Source organism: Rhopilema esculentum, chromosome 12 (genome assembly GCF_057945365.1).
Source record: "Rhopilema esculentum isolate cy_ngs chromosome 12, ASM5794536v1, whole genome shotgun sequence".
Taxonomy (NCBI): Eukaryota; Metazoa; Cnidaria; class Scyphozoa; order Rhizostomeae; family Rhizostomatidae; genus Rhopilema; species Rhopilema esculentum.
The window spans coordinates 4,027,062-4,053,616 of record NC_142826.1 but is presented as its reverse complement, the minus strand read 5'-3'; the positions used below and the strand labels follow the sequence as shown (position 1 = coordinate 4,053,616).

Sequence of the window (26,555 nt, the reverse complement as noted above, 5' to 3'; positions counted from 1 at the left end):
CAATCATTTACAATTTTGTTCTAAAACTGGTTACTAACAACCCTTGCCAAAGTGTTACAAAATATTTTATAGTCATAACAGAAAGGCTAGTTTATTAAGACTTGTTGCAAATCACTTAACAACGATTACACGTTTAGGTTTTCTTTTTTAAAGTTTAGGTTTTTCTAAGGTTGTTTTTATCTATAACAGGGCCCTTATTGATAACAGCACCTTTGTTGCTGAAAAGGCAACCCTCTATAAATAATTATATTATTACTATTATTATTATTATTATTAATTTACCATCTACGCTGATATACCTGGCTATCTTTCACCATCAATCATATCTGGCGAAAACCTTCGCTCAGATCTGCTCTTGAAGACTAACAACAATTACCTATACATCTTAGAGCTTACTGTTGATTTTGAATCCAATCTTGACACAAATGCAGCAAGAAAACTCGGCAAGTGTGCTTCTCTTCTATCAGATTTACAGCGGCATTTCAAATGTGTCTCTTTTGTGAATCTTTCTATGAGCTCTTTTGGCATCTTTGGCAATTCCTGCATCTCCTTCTTCAAAATGTGTGACTCTCTCTCCATCGATCAACTTTCCAACATTGCCATCCGTACTACGTACTACATATTTTGTTGCAAAAATATACCATGGACAAATCCGGAATTACATCCTTTCTAATTCTGGTTGTTTTATTTTTCTTAGTTTTCCCTTTTACCTTACGATTGCTATAGTATTTTCTTGTAAAACCAGGCTAGCCAATTGCTAATTACCTTGTAATAGTGAGATTTGTAATTGTAGTTTAAGTTGAATTGAAAATGAAATGTTTCCATTATTATAATTTATTATGACACACTAAAGATTTAAATTGCTCCGACTTTTGAATTATAGATCGTGATATAATAGATCGTGTAGATTTGTTGTACTTGTTTGCTAATGCTTCCATGTCTGTTTTTAATAGCACAAATCATAATCGTGATGATGATTATTATTATTATCATTATCAGCTAGACTCATTTTCAAATTCAGACACAAAACTCCAGAAAGCACGCAAATAAAATACTGGTTATTTCTTTTCAATTAGATTTTAGTAAGAAAACATTTTGAATAATACGCAATAAAGATATTTCTTTAACCAAGAATAAAAAATTCCCATACACTGGCTAGATCAATCTTTAGACAGTAAATTTAGACGATTTTAGATGTCGAACGGAACAAAAACACCATCAGTAGAGTTGCGGAAACCCTACTGGTTCTTTACATCTTGCTCCTAAAGTGCATCTTCATATACTTAAATTACAGAAAGATCGAATAAATCCCAGTCACTCACGTTTAGTCGCAAGTTTTTAACACTTTTCAAATATAATTAAAGGATAAATATACTAAATTACAATTACAAATAACTTTCAAATATTTTGGCTTTAAAAATCTTGGGGAATATGAATAGGGGCAACAACGATTGGTCCTAAATTTAGTATCAATGGCGAAAGATATTCCTGAACGTAGACTCAAGAGAACTATGAACAATTACAAATAGAAAAAGATACCATTTTGAGAACGTAATTCAATCACTAAGCTAAATGGTGGGAGTTTTCCTGTTTGAAACTAAGAAAATATATTAAATAAAAAACTCTATTAACTATATAGAAGTAAAGGAGTTATCTAACAACAGTTTTATAATACGATAGGGTCGGAATAAATGGCACTTCAACAAAAGCAGATTTTACAACTGGTATTCAGGATAATAAAAGTCTGGTATACTATTAAACACTACTAAAAGATTATAGAAATGGCCTTTATAAATCTAGGATAAACTTTATCTATTAACGATCTGATTTACAAGGAAAGTCTTAAATAGATTCCTTGAATTGTCAAAACAGCAATCGTGGAATCTATCGTTGTGCTCGACTCAAACTGTAACACTTGAACTTACATATGGAGACGTACTAAATTGTGATACTATCATATTTAAACATGCACACTAATTTCAAGACAGTGCCTGACATATTAATCTAAAAATTCAAACGCAAAGAGCCGCTCCAAACAGATGTACATTGACTACAGCACTATATGATATGAGTTCAGTAAACCAAGGTGAATTACACATTCCAAACAAATCTCACTGCAGTTGCCTGAACGTTTTAAGCTGTAGGCGGATCAGATGCTGCTGCAGTTGAAGGTTTGTTGACCAGTGGTGGCGGTCCCTGACCCGGAATCAAGTTACTGCTAGGTCTCTGCCCACCTGGTGCAGCAAACCCAAATGGCCGGCTCTGTGGAGTTGAAACAGCTGGTCGATACAAAGGTGGTGGCTGTGAGCCTGGAATTGCTAGAGAAGAAGAAAACAGGACCAGTCAGACATCTGCTTGGCAGGAACTACCACTTGACAACCGATAAGAAACGTTGTTGAAATTTGTTTCTAGAAGAACCCAATTAGCATTTGATTGCATAATCATCAACCAATTATCCCTGCATTTGGAGATACGGGCTAAATTCATGAACTTTTAAGATGTCTACTTCGAATCTCTACTACAATGAATCTGTAAATCAAAAATACAAAACAAAATACATACAAAGATTTTACAGCATTACAGGAGTTTTTGATGGAAGGACATCAAAAGGTCGGTCTATTTATCAAAAACATTAGCAAAAAAGCTCTCTGCATCAAGTTGTTGATAACCAGAAACATACGGGTTGCTTAGATACAGCATGTCAAACCTTAAATAATTACTTTCTAGTTTCTCTTCATTTCAAAACATCCCACGCCATATGAGATGGTGATATCGTCTCAAATCTTTGGTCTGCTATGATTGCGATGTGGTCGTTGAAGGCGAGTAAGTGGTCGTTTGATAAAGGTGGTCCTTACAATGTACTGACTAGTTGCAATGCACACGTAAAACATTTCGAAAAGCCAGACAACCTAAAATCAACATCTACCTGAGACAAACGGCATTCTTGGATTTTCCGGGCCCGGTATGTTATTCATACCCGCAAAAGATTCCGCATCAGACATCGCTATTTCGTCCCACAGATCTCCGGTCCGGTCAGATACAATACTATTTTCTTTTTCGTATTCTTCAAGGATATCTAGTAGGTTGAACCGACGACGGTAATTAACAAAGAAATTTCTACACTGATTGAAAGTTTTATTTCCAAGAACTTCAGCCATTGCTTGGAAGTCCTTCCCATAAGACCGGACGCCTAGAAATGAAATGTACGTACTGCTTTAGCAAAGAAAATGCACATTCATAAGTTGAAAGAGAGAAATAATTTGCAAACACAGTTGAAAAGAAGTAATCGACTAGCTAGCTATCCGATTGACATTACCTTTTAACAAGGAAATACCCAATAATAAGTTGAATTTTAAGTATCTACGGTCGAAAGAGTAGATAGAGTAAAGACTAAAAAAGCTTGGTTATTCTATGTTCTACTCTTTCATAATTATACAACCCTCACAGGGGAAAAAACGCCACAACAACTTTGCAGATATTCTAAAGCATAACTAATTGCTTACTTGATAGAACAGAAAGAATGGGAGGTAAAATGAGATAAGCTTTCAATTATCAAATGTCATTAGAAATGTTCAAAGACCACAGCCTTTAATTAAACATGATGACCATTTATTTCTAAAATAAATCGGAGAAGTAACTTATTATCGAAAGAAATGAACTTCAAACTGTGGATACATTAAGGAACTTTCGTTACTTACACTGAACAGCTATGAGCAACTCTTCGTTCGTCCAACGTGCATTTAGTTTTTGATTTGGCTGCAGAAAATCCAAGAACATCATGCCATAAAAATCTTATTTTTAAAAAACTTCTAATGCAACCACGCTGAATAAAACTGATCAATACGCCATGGAGCCCTTTTCCTTTACAATTCAGTAACCTCTTTAACCAAAACTAAGCATAAAAATGTAGCTTTTAGCTCTGATTTTTTAATGAAAATAGCACAATCAATAAAGGAAAACCATTTAATTGTAAGGCCAATGCAAATGACTTACCTCAGGCGGCCGGAATTTATCCATCTTCTCCCCAGTTGCAGATTTGTCTTGACCAATAGCTTGCTTTGATGCTTGAACCTGGCGCCTTAGATTGATAAGTTCGATTTCCAGAGGGCGCACGTGACTATCACCATGAACTTGTGAAATGTCATTCAGCAAATCACCAGTCAGATGCATACCCTAAAATAATGTCAAACTACCCTTTAATATCTAAACACGCTTTCAGTTAGAAAAATGGAAAATAATACGACAGTTTAAAGAAAAATGTTTTACAAAGCTTCTAAAAGTTTAGAATCTAAGCTTGCCAACTTAAAAGCTTGCCAACTTTCAGTAAGAAATTAAGAATTCAGAAACAGGGTGACCAGAAAAGTAAAATGTGCTAGAGTTTGAACAAGCCTCGTATAGCATAATACTGCAACACAATAATACAACGCATTTCCAAATTTGTTATAAATGATATATACCAGCGATCCAAACGTTAAGAGTTGTGTAGCTAATCTTCCATCCAGTTTTCAAAAACTATAGATAACACCTCTACAAACCTTTGGAGGCCGTTTTTTGAGTTTTGCTTGCGGGCCTTTGTATAATTGATTTGTGTTGACGCCCTCTAAGGTTGCTGCAATTTTAGGCCGCATAACACCGGTTCGACTGTGAGAAAAAACAATGTGAGATTTATAAACGATGAACAAGCCAACTTCAAACAACGTCTTGATATTCTAACATGTCTCAGGTATAAATTTAACGTCATCAGTTCAAAGAGATGACTGTCCGTGATCATTCAGCATTATAAAGAAAGACTGTTAAGTAACATATAAGGCCCGTTTAAAGATCGTCTAATTCTTGAAATACTGATATAGAAAACCAAGCACTTAGATACTTTAGTTTATCTTTAGTTAATCTATTCAACAAATTTCATTCGGTATTTTATAAAAGTATAATTTACTGAAAATTTGCTAGATATTTAGGTTATGCTCTTTTATTCACCCTTGAATAAATTATTCTAACTGATATCAAATACATTTATATATGTTTATAAGCAAAGTTTTTAGGTTACATTTTATGGTTTATCACTAGATTAAACTTCAGTATAGCGCAAAAATGAGTATTTACTGATCGCTTTGGGTCATAATAGATATCAATATGATGAAGAAAACTGTTAAAAGCATCTTAAAAAGCTCTTGCCTCAAATATTCGTTGCACGCGTTACACAATTGCCCACGTGGAGTGTTGTTCAGCTGTGAAGATGCGAGGTTACAATTGTTACACGTGGCTGAAGTTTGTACTGGTGTAAATTGCACTGGTTTGGCTTCATTTGTCCCAACATTCGACAACTGAAATGAATACAATAGTTTTTACTATACTAACAATTTTCAAAGCTGAAACAACATCACAGGTGGCTTCGAGTGCCCTTTATGTAATGAACTACACAATAAGACACCACTTGTGTAAGCTTAGTGACAATAAGCAGGGAAGCTTAGTGACAATTTTTGTGCTTAGCACATAATTTTTGACTGGAAATAAGATTTTTCGAGACTGTCAATAGGAGGCAGTCAATTGCTTCTACCATGAAAATCTATGCTCTAATACAACAAAATTTTCAAACTTCCTCGGGTAATCTAGATAAAAACAATGGAACTACAGAATAACTGCATACCAGCATAAAAGTTTACGCTTTTGGTGTACAAAAAGGACGGTTCTAAGTTACCAAATTTCAAGCTTAATATGATCATCACGCAACTGTCATATTCTGCTTATACGGCATCGACACAGTAGCTTTCATAATAACAAAAGTTCAGACCAATTGCAAAGAAGTGAAAGATATAACTATTATTCGTTAAACAAAGAGCTGTTTTATTTCGAATTTTGATAGTGTTAGCCTAATCTATAGTTGTGGAATTTTATAATGCTTCCTGTAAAAAGGTATTGACAAGACTAGTCTGTTATTCGATCTAAATTTTAATTGATATAAAGAACGAAAGATGAAATGAACAAGAAATTTTAATTTTGGCATTTTAAGATCACCTGTCTGTAAAGGGTAAAAAAGAAATGTTGCATTTTTGCCTTTACGTAACCAGCAGATAAAAACGCTCTCTCGATTATCAGCTGTCTAAAATCTTAATCCAATCCGTTTCTATTGAGTCAAATGCAATCAAATTCATATTTGATACAACCATATAAACTCTTGTTTTGATTGGTCTTAGAGAGTTCTCAGGCTACTCAATCATATTCAAATTCACATTCACTAGAAAAGAACAAACCAAAACGGGAAAGCTGCTGGTTGAAGTGAGACCGAAAGGGAAGCAGCACTGCCACAATCAAACCAATTAACTTGGAACACGCACATACCTGCGGTACAGTTGGAGCCTTGACCTTCATGCTGCTAAAACGACCCTTCAGAAAGATGGACACGTATGAGTCAACGCATTTATTGATAATAACGAGGCATCACAGAAATTTAACAATGTACTCTGTTTTAACTCAGCGCCTTAAAATTTCTTGCAAAGATTAGCAAAAGAACTGTGCCACAGAATATGACTCGATGTTTTGTGACTTTGTCCTGTCGCTGAATCAGGCAAGATGCGAAGGAAATGATTTTGGTACAAATCTATAGCCATTGAAAAAATAAAATAACATAATCGAACAATAAGACAAGTATGCAAAAAACCCTAAATAAATAAATACTAATAAGAGACAATGTATAGATCTATCGATCGAAAACAAATACCAACATTTGTAAGGCAAGACGATAATAAGAGAGCTATTTCTTAACAATCATCCTTGGGGTAGAGCAAAAAAGGAATTCCAAATCTTTTTATGGGAACTCGAGAACATCATGCACTTAGTTCTTCAGAGAATCCTGTCGTTTACCGCAAATACTTCAATTGTTGCTTAAAGTTGATCTGTTATCACCACAAAAAACATACCCAGTAAATGTATTATCAATCGGATATTATCCGGAAACGCTACACTAAGAAATGTGACCTTATTGTAAGTAATTTCTTCTTTGCAATATAGAAAAGCATTTGCTTTGTTTAACTGACTTACATTACCACCCTCCTTTTCTGGTTCAAAGTCACTGTCGCTTGTGTCATCTTCGCCACCATCGCTTTCACCATCACTGAACATCATTCCAATACTAGACGAGCAAAACAAGCAACGTACAACTTTGTAGAAATGTGTGCCTGGCTATATGGTGCAAGCGATAAGTTGGATAACTGGCAGTAGAATGACTGAACTGAATTGGACATGTTAGATAAAAGATAACTAGACAAGCAACGAACAAAAAGAGATGATGATTGTCAAGAAAAGGCAGACAGTCGAAGAAAAATTAAGATAGCAGGGCTATGTGAGGGAAATAAGGCGATTATTGGTTTGAAGATATGTCATCGACATGATCGAGAACCATTGAGAAGTCCGATTCACACGGGTAACCGCAAAAAGCTAGTGGGATTAATCTATGGCCGTAGAAAAGAACAAAGAACAAAAAGAGGAAGAAAAGGGAAAACTGACACATTCTTACGGCTCTGTTTGGAACGACGAAGATAGTAGACTTGATCACAATAAGTACCAAATAATTGTTTAGATATTTTTCAAAAACCTAACGAAACATTCATGAAATATACAGCCATGACAGGTGTAGGCCGGTAATATGTGGGGTGAACAGTGGATAAGGGCCTGGCCCAGAAGCATTTCATATAACACGCCCTCTCGAGAGCTGAAAACGCACTTTTTAAAGACATGCTAAAGAAAACAGTGATGAAACAGTAATGTCGACCAAGCCTTTTTGACAACATATCATCAAATCTTGTTCATTTTATGCTTCTTAGTGGAAATTCTCGACAACCAGCTGTTTTAGATGTCAGCTAAATCGTGTTTGTAAAGAAAATATGTCACAGAAATAGCACACTTTCACAGCATTTTCAATTTGGCAAGGCATGAGCTTCATTGAGTTTTTTCTGAAATCATCCATGAATCAATTGAGTTTTGGTATGACTGGAAATAAAAGGGAAGCATGTCTAAGAAGTACACAGAAACCAACCCTGTAGGGTCTTTGTGCTGCCTCCTGGCTTGCCTATCCATAAGGCTCGTCCTGTTTCGTGTCTTTTTCCATGCATAATAATACTTTACCAGTGAGCTTATACTTTTGTCAGGTAGCTAGAAACAGATTAACAACAGAACTATAATACAGGTTTAAGTCCGAAAATCAAGTGACATCACGCTCTTTTTGTCAAATAGATAAAAAATGGCTTCCTAATATACGAAACGAAAACAAACAAAACCACAATCATGTGTATCTAAATACGTTATATTGGACTGCATGCCTTTGAAAGAAAATTTATCTGCAATTCTCTAGGTGTCTCAATCTTCTATCACAAGCAAATACCAGTCGTATAGAAATAATAATTTTTCCTTTTAACACTGTGTCTTAGCTAGACTACAAAGTAGGCTATCATTCATAGACTAAGCTTTGCATTAAAAAGGGGACATGTTGGCCGACAACTTAACACTCAGTCTGTAGAAAAAAAGCATCAAAAGCTACCTGTCGGTAAAACTAGAAGCCAGTTTTAGGCTAAAGACAAAAACAAAGAGCATCTTTAACTCTGTTGTTTTTTCTTGATTATCAATAAACCATAGAACTATCAACAAAACTATATTACTTTCTTGACAAGGTTATCAAATTTAAACAATCTTTTGGTGGTACAAAACTTGTAAATTGCTTTGAAAAAAGCAAACATTTAGTAGACTAAAGCTTTTTGTCTGACACTCTTCAGAGTTTAAACGTCAGAACATAGATCGAAAACTTTACGCTAAGAAATATATATACCCAGTTGTGGATCGAAATAGGCCAATCAGAAACATGAGCACATGACTGTAAAGGTTGACCAATCAGTGCCGCTTGCCTATTAGAATGTTATCAAATTTGCTAATTTGGCTATTGAATCTGTGTGATAATACCGATGCTTGTTCAAGATTTTAAAGAAACTTCCTCCACAAAATGGGCATTACCTGTGACCGAATTTTCGAGAAATGCTTCCCATGTGAATTGAAGGATTGCTCAAAGATTACTTTATCTTCCATGCTCCATTCATCTTTAAAAAAAACGAAATAATTAAATTTTGACAAAGTTTCTGGTATCGCCATCTAGCAAGGCAATTTCTATCTTAACGATAAATCATGAACATTGCTGATACTAGATAAAATATCCTAATATTCTAACAATAAAGCGACAATAAAAAATAAAATAGCAGCAATTATAGCATAAGACTTTTCTAAAACTGATAATGACTTCTTAATAAATTTTTTGTACCGAAAAAAATTGAAGGTGACACAAAACAGCAGAAACATAGCTTATTGAAGTACTTTTCGTCCGACACTCTTCAGAGTACAAACTTCGGATCTGGAAGAGATGGGGGGGGGGGTTAACTAAGCACAATTTTGGACGGGGACGTGCCATTTTGGTTTAAAAAATTTAGACCCATAATTCTGCACATGTCTGAAAAATGTGACCTATAATTCTGCAAACATGACAAAAACTATACCGGGTATATGTCCCATAATCCCACAAGTCAAAGAACAATTCTCAAGACACAACAAAATCATCAAACAAATTGTGTATGTCCTTTGCCCTAAAAACCAAATATTACACATATTTCATACTTTTATTTCTAGCAGGAAATTTATTTTGTTAATGTCAAATTTCCCTCCTAAAAAATCCCTGATACCAATAATTCCGCATTCTTCTGAAAAAGGCACCCTAAATAATGGCACATCCTCCTACCTTAAAAAATGTTAAGGTATAAATCCCCTCCTCCCTCCTCTGTCAGTTTTTATAACTTCTCTATGACTTTTCCAAAATTCAAATGATATGTACACAATTAATTAGATCAAAAATGTGTTACCGGGTAAAGGTGTAAAGTTCTGCAAATCACTTATAGACTTTTCAAAATTATATTTATGCCAGTAAAGCATCCCCAATGCCTGTAGAAGAAAATTCATAAAATAGATTAAAAATGCACTATTTCAAGTTGAATCAAAATACACTGTTTAAGGTTACAAAACATAGCAAAAAAAAGTTTCAAGCACTGAATAGCTGCTTGAAAAACAGACAAAGTAATACACACAAGCTATTTATAGGATAAAAATAAAAAAATTAGCATGCACCTAAGGATAATTTTTTTAAAAAGATAACTAGAACAAGTCTTGAATAGTTGGGCTTTTTATTTTTTGCAGTTGTGACAGAAATAACCAATCTCAGCTAAAAAGATTGGTGCTTCATACTTAGGTTTAATTTAATATAATTTCTTCGAAATGAGGTAAAACAACTGCAATGAAAAGTTGTTAACAGTATATAGGCAAAATGATAGAAAGAAAACAAAGGTAACGATGAAGGTACAGCCAAAGACATGTGTGTTTGATTGGGTTTTGGGTTGCATAAAAATGATGTATCTAAACAGTATGAAGACTTCAATTAGGGGTTATTCAATTGCATATAACGCAATGCATTTGAGGCTAAGAAACTAAAATACCCTTTTTGAAAATCCTGCCTAAACTCTTTGTGTACATCATGATCATTATAGGGCAAAGCTTTGCAGCTTTAGACAATAGAACTCAACTAAGGTTCCAGTGTGTTTTAGTCTGTAAAAAACTATGGTTCTTTTTATGCATTGAATCTTAGGCAGCAAGGTTTGAGACACATAGCACAGGGCGTTAATTCCAAATTAAATTGTGCAAAAAATAAACCCTCCAAAATAATCATAATAAAACCCTTTTAACAGCTAATCAAAAACTTCAACTAATACTAGAATTGGGCTCAGCAAGCATCTTAATGTTCACCAGCTAGCAACAAAGCAATTAACTTCCAGATTTTATACCAAAATCTGAAAACTGATTCTTACTTGTTCTACATTGTAGCCATATTTGTCTTTAGCAACTTGAAGATAATCATCCACTGGAAAATATTAAAATGAACTAACATTAGTAAGAAAATAAATAAGAAGATAACAAATAAAAAAATGAGTACATAAACAAAATACTTTTTTAAAAATATTTAATTTAGATAAAAGCAGAAGTATCTATCCATTTATTTATTTATTCATGATATTTCTGCAAATAGGCTGGAAGATCTGTGGGGCAGATAGGAGCAAAGCACCAAGAAGATAGGCAAAATAACTTGAGAAAATATCTAAATTTGTGAGAGAAACCGGGCAATCAGCCCCTCCCCCAATGTACCCCTGTATTCTAGTAACTCTGTATTCCTTTAGTTCAATAACTTGGGAAATATTTGCTTTTAAATTTTTTGTTCATCAAACAAGAAGTGGAAAATCTCGAAATGTTAACAGGTTTAGAGGGAAAAAGCACAGTATGCAAATGACACTTTAGGATGATAATTGAAATATGAAGAATTGATGAGCTTTGGCATCAAAGAAAAAACTGCAAGAAGAAGAAAATTGTACAAAGGATCTTTTAGGGGGAAATTGGGACATTGCTTTATTGGGTTTGAAAGCCTGAGTCAGGGGCTTGGCATTGGCAAGACTGTAGTTACAACAAGAAATAAACTTTAACTTGTTACATACATTTTGTTTCATCAAGTTCAGCATCTGGCTCCCACACTTGAAGTGGTTCTGGCCTGGTGACTTCATCAGGGCCTGGAACTTAAATTATATAGCTGTGAAAACCAATTATTAGGCAATAATAGCAAAGCAAAGAAAAAGCAGGTGTGGCATAAATGGTCTAGACATTTCAAGACAAGTTTTTGGTCCTTATCAGAATCATATGCAAAATAGAAAAATAAATAAATGAAAGGTGAGGCAAATTTGGATAATCGCATACACCAAAGTGGCCATATCTAAGGATAATGAAAGAGGAAATATTTCAAGCAATTGTATTCTTCAATGGTCATTCCTTGCTGCAAGTGTTTAGGAAACCCTTTTTAGCAGCCTCCAATGGCTAGTGCCAGGCAAATAATTTATAAAGTTCAGAAAAGTCACAAGTTGTAAGCTTTGGAAATGGAAATTATTGTGGTTTTAAAACAAAAACATATAATGTTGTTTTATACTTTGAATAGCTGCTAAAGCTATGGATGAGTATTAAAGTTAACTTGAGCAGAAAGCTGGAAACAAAGTTTTACAGAACTGTGATACCTATCACTAACTGTAAACAAGGGGCAGCTTCATAAGGAAATTTAAATTTTGTCAATTTTCTAACTCCCTTAAAGTTTTTCGAATATTTTTTTCATCTTTTACATTAGGAAAGTGGTTAGATTTGGAACATTGATAAGCATTTAACACCTTCCTGACAGAACTACCTTTTTTACATTTTTAGTAAATATTTTAAACAGAAACTACATCATCCTTTAATATCTGAAAGCAAATTGCCATATCATTTTTGAAAAAAAAATTAAAAATAGCTTTGAGATTCCTTTGATAAAAAACTGAAGAGTTCATCATTGGATGTTTTGCAAGAAGGCCTTTAAACGAATCATCTAGCTGGGACATGCAACAGCCAATGCCCTTAAATAATGTGGTCTTAATTATCTTCTACAATAAATTTCCTTTTCATTTTATTGCATATAAATAAAACATAACCATTGATACAGATTTGCCAGAGATACCATAATTTTTTGAAAAAGCTCCCACCTTTGAATAAGCCCTTTTGAATAGGCAATAAATTTATCCCAATATTTATGTACCTTTAAGCAGTGACAGCCTCCAATAGAGGAAGAACAATTTACCCTCTGGTGGTATTTCTGGCTGCTGCCAAATAAGCCCCCCCCCCCCTTCCAAAAATGTACTTACAGTACTATACAGAGAAAACTGTGCTCACTTGTGAGTTCAGGAATCATGGCTTGGTATTCATCACCTACTCTCATTCCAGATTCTGTGAAAAAAATGCTTAGATTTAAGACAACTTAAACATTAAACAGATGTGAGAGATTTTGGCACCACAGGAAGCTTTCTTCTGACCTTTAAAATTCCAGTCATATAAAAAAATTTAATACATTTGAGGAAAATAAGATTAGCTGCCTCAACAAAAAGGTTATTTACAACCTGTGAAACAGAGGTGACATGGATAATAAGAAGTTAAAAACATTAACAATATGATGAAGTTGACTCTAGTTGTTAATCCTGGGATATTTTGGACTTTGGTTTTCAAATAAATTACTAAAAATTAAGAAATCAATAAAACAAATTACAGCTTAATATTGGTAAGACCCTCTTAAAAATGATCAGCATTCCTTCACAAGCTAATCTCAAATATATTTTGTAAAGCAGATGTCAACAAACTTCAAATTATATGACCGTTCAGCATGCAAAATTCATTAGTATCAAGACAGACAAGACCGTTTAAAAAATCATAGAATGGAAATTAGAAAACTTGTCTTTGACCGTCAAAAAATGTAACAGGTAAACATTTTAATAAAATGATGACAGGTAAAATAAAAGATGAAAGTATAGGTAAAAAAAAGATGAAAGTATAGTGGAGACATAAAGAGGAAGAACAGACAAAGCACAAGCAAATAAATCTATTTGCTTATGCATGTTATAGTTTGTGATGACTTATTCATAATTTCTGTGGATATTAAAGACACAAAGAGGTGACATTGATTTGCTGAAGCCTGCAATATTTCATTCAAATTATAAATGTTTCTCACATGCAGAGCATGTATCCTCAATAAAGGTATAGAAAACAAAATTCTCAGTCGCATAGCACAGGGAGCCATAAAACAACATTTCTCAACTCATTTAATCAGTTCTCCCACAGCTTTAACAAAAAATGTATGTGGATTTTACTAAGGCAAGGTAAGCGGAAAGAAATATTAAAAGTTATGTGTGTCAGGTTTTTAGCAGAAATATTTGTTCAGTAGTTGATCATTTCATGCTATAAATTGTGTCTTTAGAAAAGTGTTTGAATAAAGAAATTGGGAACTTATCAAGGCGTCTTTTAAGTTGAAGTAGGGTCTCTTTGACTGTGATAAAATTTGTCCAGCCTTTTGCAAGTGGGCCCAAAGACCATAGTTTATGGCAGGCACACTTTGCGCTGGGCAGTTATCAGTGCGTAAAAACACTTTGTCTTCAACATTGAAATAGTCATAAAGAATACATTCCATCTCTGATCAGAACAAAAAAGATGTGCTCTGCCTAGTGAGCCTTGATGCAGAGAGGAGATGGTGAAGAACTTTACAGCCCTCAATTTAACAGAGCTTCCACTTGGAAGGAGATATCCTTTTCTTTGAGAATTTGAATAAATAAAGAGTCTCTAAGAAATTGGGGTCAGATTTCTGATTCATAAATAAGAAAATGGTGTTGTCAGTTAGTAAGCAGGCCAATGACATTGGAAGTGCTTCAAGGTTTGTGCAAACCGAGGCTAGCAAACTGACTTGGCAAATTCAATGTTATAACTGTACAAAAAATTGTTTTTACAATTTCTAACTTGGATCACATAATATGTTTCTGTGCTAAAAACTGGCCAAGATCTGGTAATTCAAGCACAGGCTCTGTTCCCGTCAAATCAAACTATTTTTTGTCATTATTTAAGCAGTATGTAGCAATATGAAGCAAACTTAGTATCATTTATTGGCCATTGCTCACCCAATTTGTAACATATCTAACTGTTTATGCATAATTAGAGATAATTTGTGGTGTTCTATTCAGTAATGTGGTACAAAATTAAAAGTTCTAAAAATATATTTTTATGGCGTCACACTTAGTAACTCTGTTGTCACTACTCCCCAATTCTAAACGCACCAGAAGTTTTGAAAAGGTTCGAAACTCAACAAGGGAAAGTTCTGAAACAAAAGAAGGACAAGTTTGGAACTAGACAAAAAATAAGTTGAGGAAGCTTGTGTGTTCAAGGCAACACCAGGAACAATTTCTTGAAAGTGAAAATAATGAGCCAAAGCAATTAATCTATATAAATCTAGTAACAGGGAAATCGGAAGAATTTTCGTGCCATTTTGGAAGAGATTTTAAGAAAATAGAAGGAATATTTTCGGAATGTATGTAATGAAAAGGCCATGTTAGCCAACTGTTTGATGGACTCCATTGGAATACTTGCTGCAAAAAGCCAATATAATGTTAAAAATAAGAAATATTGCAATGCACAGAGAACAAATGAAAAAAATACAAATAATTCGTAGATCGGTTATATTTTGGCATGGCATATAGCTTCATTAGATCATTTACGACCAGTTTTAAGGTTTTGTATGTTGCTTCTCATATTTTTTGCTTTTCTCTGTGTCAGACAATAGAACCATTGTTTGCTGGGCAACAAGACACCATTGGATATGATACATTTTCATTGGTTGAAAAACTGTCCTTAAGTGTGGTGTAACAAAACAAACAAAGAAAATAGATAGCATTGTTTGGCAACTCTTAATTCATTTCATGTGAGCTGTTTCCCAAGAACTTGAGAAATTTAGCTTTAAACAATTTGGCTTTATATCTGACATGTGTCTCTTAAATGCACTATATCCAAATGCATTTGAATTGTCATTTAGATTTCCCATTGGTATGGACTATTGCTACATTATTATGGATAAGAGAGCCATTGCTACGTATCCAATCAGCAACTTATGACTCAATGTTTTTCAGTCATAAACGCGCCTCAGAGCCCCACTCTGAACAGTTGATAGATGGGACATAAAGCCTTTAAGCAAAATTAAATCTCAGTTCAGACCAAAGAAGATGTATGTATTCTAACTGATCTAACTCTGGCAATCTAATTATTTTCAATCAATACAACATCAATTTATATACTTAATGAGGATAAAAATGGAAAAGTTTCACTCTTCTGAATTTAAAAATATTTTTCTATGACTTGCCCTTGTGTAGCTTATAGGTCAAAAATGGTTTACTTTTTAAAGAATTACATCAATTGTGCCTAGGTGTTACAGGAGACAAAACCACACAAGCAAACAATAAAGGTTAAGTCAAAACTGGTCAAGCTTGTTGCTGCCAAAATAAGTAAGGGGTGATATCTTTAATCTTGTTGCAAAAAAGGAAAACAAGAATCAACTTGGAAAATCATTAAAAGGGGTGCCCATCTAGGTAGTACTTCCCCCACCGTCTCCCCCCCCCCCCAAAAAAAACGCGGAAACTCTTTACTTTGCTACAGTTGTCTGCAGGGATAACTTTCTTTCTTTGGTATTTAGTTGAATAGCTGACCTTTTTAGGAATTTTGGAAATTATTCTCAGAAATTATATTTATTTATTTCACAAAACACCTGACTAAAAATGAACAATTACTACGAAAATATCACATCTTAATAACCTATGGAAAATCTGCAGGACAGTAACTTTAGAATGAGAGACTCTGTAACAATAGTCTAACACTGTTACAATCTTGGGCAACCAACAACTTCATTATTTCTCGGCTTCACAGTCGCGATAAAATGGACGAGCCATAACGTATCGGCCCAGAAATCAGTTTGTCGATGCAATCAAAACACAATTTGGAGTTCTTTTTAATACCAAAGCCAATTTATGGGTTTGTGGACGGAAATATGTTAGAGTATAGAGCAGTGGGGAATAAATTGAATACAAAAGAATTCACAGTTCCAATGAATGCTTAACAAGTGTACGAAGCAGATAACATGCAACATTTATGAAGGCACCTACGAACCTCTTCATGGCAGCCTAAATACCACAAAATGAACACTTTGCTTTTACGAATGAGAAAGAATATTTCCATCACGAAGAAAAGATGAGATAATGCTTTTCATCTAACAACAAGTGAATCGTCTAAACAATATTTACCATGATCTGCTTCTTCGTCGTTATTAGTTGGGGTCGTCTTCTCCGATTGTCGATTGGCTGGCTCGTTGCTGGTGTTCGGCGATACTTTGCCTTCTTTCTCGACCTTATTTTCATTTTCTTTGTTTTGTTCTATAAGATCTAGCTCCGTATCGGTTGATTTGACCATTTTCTGTATTATTTTACTCAACAAATCTATTTCGATGCAGTTAACATGCTTGTTGAAAGGACAATTTACAAGAGATGATTTTTCTGGATGACCGGTTAAGACACCTGGACAGAACAAAGGAATCTCAATCAATGACCATTGCTCCATGTCATCGTTCTCACGGGGTTTTGGAGGGCGGCGAAACGAGTAATTGCGTCTTGGTCCTATGATGAAGACTTCTCAAAACTTGTTGTCGTAATTTTATCATCTTTTAGTCAAAATCTAAGCATTCTATAAGATCAAGACATGGAGGAAAAGAAATACTGTAACAAAATTGTTTTCAAATAACTGTTTGAAGTTTTGGATGCAAGTAAAAATTTCTTGTGACTTCCTTTACATATGGATTCTTGAATTCTCTAAATTTTTTTTCCTTAAAATTGTTCTATGGAAACAATTTGTTAGATAAGTTGGTCAGTCGCGCCCGGGGCTGTAACCCCAACCAACCCTTTTTGCTGAAGTATGATATCGAAGCACGAAGTGGGCAGGACATGTAGCACAAATGAAGAACCACGAATGGGCTAAGAAAACGACAGAATGGACTCCGTGGGACAGAAAGAGAGGAAAGGGAAGACCAAAGAGAAGATGGAGAGATGAGATCGAGCAGAAGGCAGGCAGCACGTGGACCCAGAGTGCCCAAAACCGTGATGAGTGGAGAAAGATGTGGAGCCATCAGTGGTGTGACAGGCTAATGATGATGATGATGATGATGATGATGATGATGATGATGATGATGATGATGATGATGATGATGATATCGAAATGGTTGGCAATCGGCATCACAAATAATGGTGACATTACAGATAACTACCATAAGAGTCTGCCAACTTGTCTAGAGCTCCTCCACTTCAAGATGTGCCCCCGGTGGCTATGTTAAAAAAAAATTATCACTGGACAAATTTGATTTTATCGCTGCACATTTATGATTTATCACTGCACAGATTGGTTATCACTGCACGTTAAAATAAACCCTTTAATGAATCCTGCTTGAGGCCTTATCAGCTTAAGAACAAAATAAGAACAAACCAGCCTCAAATTTTCGAATATTTTTAGAACAGTCGGCCTGAACTAAATTTATTGGTTCTTATAAAAATAGAGTGTACAGGCATATTTAAATTTATGTACAAATTGTTACTGATTGTGGGGCTTTGAAGTCGATTTCTGAAATTTTTTTTCATGAGACTGTATGCAGAAGCTAGCCTCTTGCAATCTGCAGAATGCAAACAAGAATCCTGGCCAAAACATTGTTTAGGGCATCCCAGTCGTGCTTGGGTGTTCCAAAAGCTCGCAATACCGTTTACGGACTGTTTTTATCCATGCTGCTCTGTTTCACATCTTCGTATTGGTCAGCTGAGACACAGAGGTCAATGTCGGGTGCAACTGCATCATGGACTTTACAAATGCCATCCCTTTCTGAATTGAATTTCACGAAGTTGGAAAAACGGGCCTTGATATTACATCCAGCTTCAGTCTGTTTCTCTTTGAATTTTTCCAATGCAAACAAAAATTCCTAATTTATTGTAATATTATAACTTCTTGTTTCAGAAACAAACTGCTTCATCCGACTTTGGCGACGTTCTTTTTGCCACAGCACTTTCTCGAAGAATGTACCCTTCTCTTCCTCAAAACCTTTATTGAAAGTTTCTTCCCAGCCTCCCAAAATCGGGCCTTCGTGCAGCCTTCCAAGCTTTTTTATGAACACTGTGGTTTCTGGAACGACATCTACTAGATGATGTCGTCTGCTTGAAGCTTTTTCTGGAAAATTTTCAGCAGAAACAACACATCGCCAAGAAAGCACATAAGGGCACCAGGGATTTGACCGCAAAAATCGTTCCAGATGATCTTTAACACCTTAGCTACCAATCACGGTCAAATCCCGTATGAAATTTTTATCTTTATGTCGTCATAAATCAACATCGTGAGCAAAAATATTATGAAAACTTCAAAATAGACAAGAATTTTTCTCTTAATCCGAATCTGTGGGTGGGGTGAAAGTGTTGTAAAAAAATTTGAAGAATTTTATCAAAATGAGGCTGTACGTTAAATTGATGTATACTCTGCTAGTAGAAGGGGCGTGGTCATTAAAAAAATTAGAAAGACAACGCCTATAAAATAAAGTTTTACCTAAATATGTGCAGTGATAAAAAATCTTTAAAATAAACCCTGATTCATTAATTTTCGATGAAGGTATTAGAATTTGCTAACAGATACTTCGAGATCTAGCGCCAAAAAGGCCAAAAGAATGTGGTAAAACTCCAAAAAAAGCAGGGGATATTGGTATAAGTATCCCTTAAAGCCTCTTATCTCAGAAGTTTCGACTTTAGAACTTTTGGAAAGTGAACTTTCGGAAGAGACTACCTTTGAATACTTCCCAAGTTTCTAGAGATATATACTAGGTACTCATAGAATTACTATTTCATCCAAAACTGGAGTCATAATCATTATGTTGCAAGGGAAAAATTCATAGACTCGCGATTAAAACTTTATTATTCTTGACAGTTTAATAAGCAAAGAAAATGAAGGTTCCTTTTGCCATTGATGTCATCCACGTGGAGCTGGCTTAGAAATAACTGTACAAAACAAGGCTTTGGCTAGGATCAATCGTTTCCCAGACATTTAGACGAAATATCAAAAATCGTGCCCTCTAAAATTCGTTTATTTTCAAAACACAAAAACCTAATTCTAATGTTCTGTCCAAATTGAAAACAAGAGGCTAATAATTCTAGCAATGAACGAGGTCAAAAGAGCGTGACGATGGTTCCCTTCTATTGTCATAACCTTTCTGTTTCAATTGATCCCTGCATATCAGCTTTCCACTTTTTCAAAACATCTAGATAAGGCGAAAAAAATTATTTGAAACCCGATTTTGGGCCTTTTTGAATTATGAGATTGAATAACAATTGAGAAAGATACATAAAACCAATAAAGCTGATTTACTTCTAAAATAAATGCTTGGTACTTACTCGCCTTTCAGACACTTATACTTCCTCGCCCCTTTACCCCCCTCTCCCCCTTCAAACTTTATTTACAATGGCAAAACTGTCACACTATAGCACTCTGTGAGCACCATGACAAACGGACTGAAGTCCGAGTTAGACTTTGATACCGGATGCTCTCAGTGAATCACGGAACAATTAAAATTAAACCGGCAGCAGGATAATCTTCGAAGGTTACCTTACTTTATTGCAAGTTTGTTGCCATCAAGAGAAGCCAAAAATAGATGAAGCAAGGTTAATTTCAATGAACTGCTCTTCGATTATCTTGTACAGGGGTATCTCGTGAAATTGAGCAGAATGTAAGCCCCTTCCCCGGGATTTATGTAGAAATTTCTATGGATAGTCCGAGGGGCAAATCACCCTCGGGATGTTCGGGTCGACAATTAATGAAAAAGGGCACATTCCAAAGGCTTATCATTTCCATACAGGCATTTTTGATAAGAAAAACTCTTAAAAGAAACAACAGGCTGAGATTTGCCCAAAAATAAGAACATCGTTGGAAACAAGGCAGGCTGAAGTTCAACAAAACTCAAAAGTACCAGCAAAAATTTGGAAATGAAAGAGTACCAACCGCAAAGAACATAAAGTGATAAGCAAAATAACCTTAAATACTTAATCGAGCACATTTTATGTCCGTGCACTTCCATGCACAGGAAATTCCATTAAATCCCTAAGAAACAAAATGAAAAACTCGTTAGGCTGAATTTATGCAAAAAAAAGAAATGCCAGACTAAAACTGGATCCAAGTGTTCTTATTAAAAAAGCGCGTGACACTTAAAACTAACCCAAACTCAAATCTAATGGCGATTGAGGTGGAAGCAAAAAAAGTAACATTTTCGAGTTGCCTCCACACCGAACATTGAGAAATTCCCATACCAACATTTCCGTACAAATACAGCACAATACAGTACAATACAGCACAATTCCGCACAATTCCGCACAATACAGCACAATACAGCACAATACAGCACAAATCCGCACAATGCAGCATAATACAGCACAATTCAGCACAATACAGCACAATTCCGCACAATACAGCACAATTCCGCACAATTCCGCACAATACAGCACAATACAGCACAATACAGCACAATTCCGCACAATACAGCATAATACAGCACAATTCAGCACAATACAACACAATACAGCACAATACAGCACAATACAGCACAATTCCGCACAATACAGCATAATACAGCACAATTCAGCACAATACAGCACAATTCCGCACAATACAGCACAATTCCGCACAATACAGCACAATACAGCACAATACAGCACAATTCCGCACAATACAGCACAATACAGCACAATACAGCACAATACAGCACAATACAGCACAATTCAGAACAAAGACAAGCTATGTACACGTAATTGTGGCAGATCAGGACGATAAAATTAAATCTACAGCTATATCAAATAACGGCTAAAACATTATTGAATTCGTTTAGTTTCCTTGAATAATTCAACGGTGCATTTCAGTTTCAATTTATTTGCTTTTCTCGTTGTAAGCATTACTTCCAGAAAGAAATAGATGAATTAAATGGTGGTCAGGTAGTTGAGCTATCTAATTGCCAACTATATCAGATGCCTTATCAAGCAGGTTCAATCTGAGGAGTCAATATTGGCAGCAATGCAGGGAGTAGTGGAACGTAGATTCGACACATAAATTACACATTAAAACATAGGACTTTTACAAGCAAAGTTATGATTCGCAGCACTTGATGATACCATTGAACGATTTTTGAGTTGGATGAAGTTTAGAAATTAGTAACTTTTTGAATGAGAATATTGTCGGATCACGTCAGATTCTTTTGGTACGAATGGAGAAAAAACTTTCTTTTAGTACAATGGACCCTCAGTTTTTAACCCTTCCGTGGTTACAGGGGCATTTATTGAGCTTAAAGCCATTGCTCCTATTGGAACTAAAAATCTTTATTGGTCATTTCAAAGACTTGTTTTTGTTGGGCCCCAACAGATGTTACATATTATGCTGCGTATTACAATTAGGGATTAACTGACCCAACCTCCTCTCTCCTTTCCCTCTCCTTCCCCTAATCAATAAAATTAGTCAGACTCGCAACTTAAAGCTATAACCATTACCTACTCTGATCATTAGCCATTCGTAAATCAATAGCAAATACACAATGTATTTGAGGATAGACAACCAAACTATACTTGAATCGACCAAGGCCATATTCTTTACAACGCCTGTGGATTTGCGGTGTTTTAGGGAATTGGTTTGGCTTCTTCGAAAAAAATTTCCAATGATGTGTTATTTCTCTTACAATGCCATGGCTTTGAAAGCATGTTTTTGTTAATAGTGTGCAAAGACAAAAGTTTAGAATGCTAAGAGGGTTTTGAGAGAAGATTTGTCAGAGAGCGCTAATTTCTAAATAATACACTGCAGGCGCGGATCTAGACCGGTTGCACAGGTTTCAAAAAACCGGTCAAATTTTAAGAGCTATGTTTCTCCGTAAATCTTGACTTTTTGATCTAAAATTTCAATTGCAACAATTGCTGCATTTCTCCCTGACTTACTACAGTTCTTCTGTTTACATAATGAATTGAACCCCTACAAGATTCCGACAGAGTTCCCAGCTTCCTAATTCATCTTTTATCCCAAAGATTTCGAGGAGTTCACAATCGAGGAAATCAGTCGCCACTCGAAGTGACAGTTTGGAGTATGCTATCTATGCGCCAATATTGAAACCGGTGGCTATTGTTTTCTGAAAACCTGTGAAAACCGGTGCCCATATAAGTTTCTGTTATGCGAAAAAAAAACGGTAACTAAAAAGCATATTCGATATCGATATCCATAGCTCGAAAGTGTGGACGCTTTAAAACAAAATGATACAAAATGAAATATGGATGCAAATAGGAATCTGAGGTTTTGCATTGCATTTACACTAGACTTTAGTTCTCGGAAAAATTCATGAAAATTAGAATTGAAAAAGGGAATTGCAAAAAAGGAATAAAAGGCCATGCTGAACAGAGTAAAATTGTGACATTTTAAATAAAAAGTGTGGGCAAATCAATCATATTTAAAAATTGCTAACCTCATTAGCAACTTTTAGCAATATTTATGGACCAATAGAGTTGTCAAGTGATGACGTCACCAAAATCTATTTTGCCATAGCTGACAAATTTAACTAGTTTTGCGTTGCGTATATGGGAGTATTTTATGGTGTTCTTTTATTTTACGTGATCAAAATCCGAATATTCTGAAAATTGATTTTTGTGACGTCATACTTGAGAACTCTATAAAGCCCAATCTCCAGTGAGAAAAAGTATTGCGAAATTTCGCTGCGAAATACTTCACGCGAACAAATTCCTTTGAATGCTTTTGTTGACCTCACGACATTGGAATGCTAAGTTTGGAAGCGTTGGATTTTGCAAGCGGCTTTGCTTGGCTGCTGAAGGATTTCGCAAGCGAAAAGCGAAAAAAGTTAAACTCATTTTAACTTTTTTTCGCAGAAAAATTCTTCGCGAGAAATCCCAGCATGCCCATTAAGTATTTCGCGCGAACCTTTTCGCATTTCGCCGATTTTTTTCTCACTGGAGATTGGGCTTAACACACAGGGCTGTAACGGGGTAAAAGAACCCGAAACCGGTCAAAATATTGGCTAGATCCGCACCTGTGTGACTCTGCAATACAGTCAAAAGCTTTAAAATTCACTTACCTGCAACGGAATGCATTTAAGTTTATTCAGAACAATGATTAAGTATCCATTCCCTTTTCGAGCTATTAACATCAATTTGTGCAAAGAATTCAGAGTGGCTGTGAAATTGTCCAAGCTAAAAACTCTATCATCATTTGTAACGAAAGTCTTTACGTACTTTCATTAGAAACCAGAAGCTCAGCGTACTTACTCGCATATCAGATTTCCTGGATCCTGTCAAATTAGAGCTTATGATGAATACTTTTATAATATCACGTTTCAATTATTGACCACTAGTATGGATGTTTAATGACAGGGCTACCAATTCAAAAGTAAATAGGAATTATGATAGACCACTGCGATTGGTATGAAAATATGGCGATGTAGAATAAATTCAACTGTTCATCACGCAATTTGCAACTGCTAATGATTACATACAAGAAATTTTACTGTTAGATGCATATTAGCAAAACTAAGGATTAGTGCTCACAATCTTCAAATTAAAACAGGGCGATTTAGTAAAAACAAAACTCCAAGAGAAGAAAAGTTTTGCCCTTATTGTAAAACCTTGACAGTCGAGAATGAAGTCCATTTCCTCTTAACTTGCCCCCTTTTTAATGAGAAACGATAAAAATTTGCTTCCAAACAATCTACAAAACTTTTCCAAATACTTCCTCGTTGAACCAATTCGATATGTATCTTTGGTTAATAAACCAAGAAGATTATATTACAACAAAGGTTTTAGGGAACTTCTGCAAAATATCCATTCAAAAAGATTAAAATTTTTAAGCAACCCCACTTTAGATTAACAGCTAATATTTTTTTAGTTTAGTAGCTTTTGCTGAAAATTTAGCTTTGTCTTCGCCATAATTGTTTTGTTATCGATGCGTAGTTTAAAAATTGTAATTGTAAAATTGTAATTCGCTGTAGTACTGAAAGCAGTTAAGGGCCAACTCGGCCTAGATTCTTGAATTGCAAAAAAAATGATTTAAGTATTCAAAACCAAAATCAATTTTAGTCCCATCTTCATAAATGAATTTTCTGTTGAAAATGACAGTAACTATATTTTAAGAAAAAAGAATCCTCTTCAGTTACAGAAAATAGAGACTACCATATATGGCAAAGAAAATATGGAATTTAGAGGATGCCTTTGGTCTTTTCTACCAAAGGAATTCAAAGGTATCGCCACACTACCTGTGTAATACTTGAGAAGAATAAAATCATGGCACGGAAAATGCTGGACTTGCAGATTGCGAAAGTTTTTTTACAACAAATCTGTTTTTTGCAGTTTGTATCATATTTTAAATCGTAATTTAGGTTTTATTATTGCAATTTATTGTTAATTAGTATTTTCATGTTTTAAATTAGGTTTTTCTAGATGCTCGCGCTAATTAGCTCATAATTTTCATTATGGCTACAACGACTTAATTGTTGCCAACAGGAAGCACAGGAATAAGGGAAACTTTTCATTTTCGATTCAATTAAAGCTACAATTACAAATTTCCCTTCTAAAACGGTAATTTTCAATTGGCTAGCCTAGGTTTACAAGGAAAGAGACTATTATAACTACAAACAAAATGAATTTAAAAAGAAAAAAGGAAAAAGTGTGTTCGTCTTTCTTTGTTTAAGAAGTTACACCCCTGTCTAAGTGCCCAGGCATATCCTGCCCCGGCGAATTCCCCGGTGAAATAATTTAAGCAAAATCCTGCCCCGGGCAAGGCAAGATCCTCAATGAAGTTTTGCCTGTTGTACGTCGAAAATGAACAAAACATGATAAAATAAAAAAACGACTTTGTACAATAAATGAATATTTGGTAGATCGAAACGTTGTACCTAATATTCATTTCTCGTACAAAGTCGTTATTTTGTTTTATCATATTTTGTTCAAGGCAAGATCCTCCCTGGTACAAAATAACTGTCCCCGGGATAGATCGCCTCGATCAAATCCCTCAGTCACAAGTCTTGTAAATCCTGGTACCAAAAGCGCCTCAAAGTTTCCCTGGCAATCCAACTTGTCGCAAAGTTTGGAATCAGTGGTGGCGCCAGAGGGGGGGCAGGGGGGGCTACAGCCCCCCCGTCGGAGGAGGCTAGCCCCTCCGTCGGAAGATAAATTATGCTTGAATTTTTTTTGTCGGAGCGAATTTTTTAAGTTTTGGCGGAAATAGAAATTTCTAAAAGGACTGTTATCAGAATTCAGGAAGCTCATCCCAAAACAACTCATCGACACATCAATTTCATGGTAAATAATAATCTGTTATAAGAAGTTTGAATTGGTTGTTTAGATGTTCAGTACCAGGTGTTTTCCGCATGCTGTTAAATTTGATCTTATGTTATGGATAGTGCAGTTCGTCCAAATCTTGCTTGCTATAACCAACCTACAACATCGGAATATTTTTGTGCGATAGCGATATGGCAACAAATGTTACCCGTTTCAGTGTTAGATGTAGTATATGTAATGACGTATTTAACAATGATTACGCTGCCCGCCACACGAAGTCCAAGCACAAAGATTTGGCTGCAATGGGAAGGACTGCTCCTACGACGGCAATAGTTGAAACGGACTCGCAGCAGAGAAAAATAAAAACATTTTTTCAATCAAAAGGCGGTACTTTTCCAAAGAAACGAAAGGTTAATGATTTTGAAACTGAAAGAACAACAGAAGACCCCGAAGAACAAGAAGTTGAAATTTCGAAAATTCAAGACGAAGAGCAAATCGAACGTGGTATGTTATACGTTTTAATATTTAAGTCCTTTTAATACGATTAATACGTGCCCTTAATAATATGTCAAAAAACGTAGTAAAAAACACGATTACACCATTTTGATAGCATTTTTAGCCAATCTAATGGGTGTAGCCACCAAAATTTTCCCGGGGGAGTACCCCCGGACCCCCCGAATTTTCGGCTCGCAACGCTCGCCTTCGGTCTCCAGTACCCTTACAATTCCT

The 26,555-nt window shown here is 35.2% G+C and overlaps 1 protein-coding gene across 4 annotated transcripts; it reads right to left on the bottom strand.

Annotated features, from left to right (window-relative positions):
• Window positions 1–1,052: 1,052 nt before the first annotated feature.
• Window positions 1,053–17,047, bottom strand: LOC135681540 (REST corepressor 1). 4 transcript variants are annotated; one of them, XM_065196062.2, is made up of 15 exons: window positions 16,749–17,045; window positions 12,817–12,870; window positions 11,568–11,645; window positions 10,890–10,942; window positions 9,894–9,972; window positions 9,001–9,083; window positions 8,033–8,148; window positions 7,039–7,129; window positions 6,340–6,384; window positions 5,176–5,324; window positions 4,536–4,641; window positions 3,994–4,173; window positions 3,699–3,756; window positions 2,927–3,190; window positions 1,053–2,318 (listed from the first exon to the last, which is right to left on the bottom strand). In XM_065196062.2, the coding sequence occupies exons 1-15, from the start codon at window positions 16,912–16,914 to the stop codon at window positions 2,134–2,136; spliced, it is 1,707 nt and encodes a 568-aa protein (XP_065052134.2). In that variant the 5' UTR covers window positions 16,915–17,045; the 3' UTR covers window positions 1,053–2,133. The 4 variants fall into 4 exon arrangements, with proteins under 4 accessions (XP_065052134.2, XP_065052136.2, XP_065052135.2 ...); XM_065196064.2 differs by having other exon boundaries at window positions 2,175–2,458; window positions 16,749–17,047; XM_065196063.2 differs by having other exon boundaries at window positions 2,175–2,408; window positions 16,749–17,047.
• Between the last annotated feature and the right edge of the window lie 9,508 nt (window positions 17,048–26,555).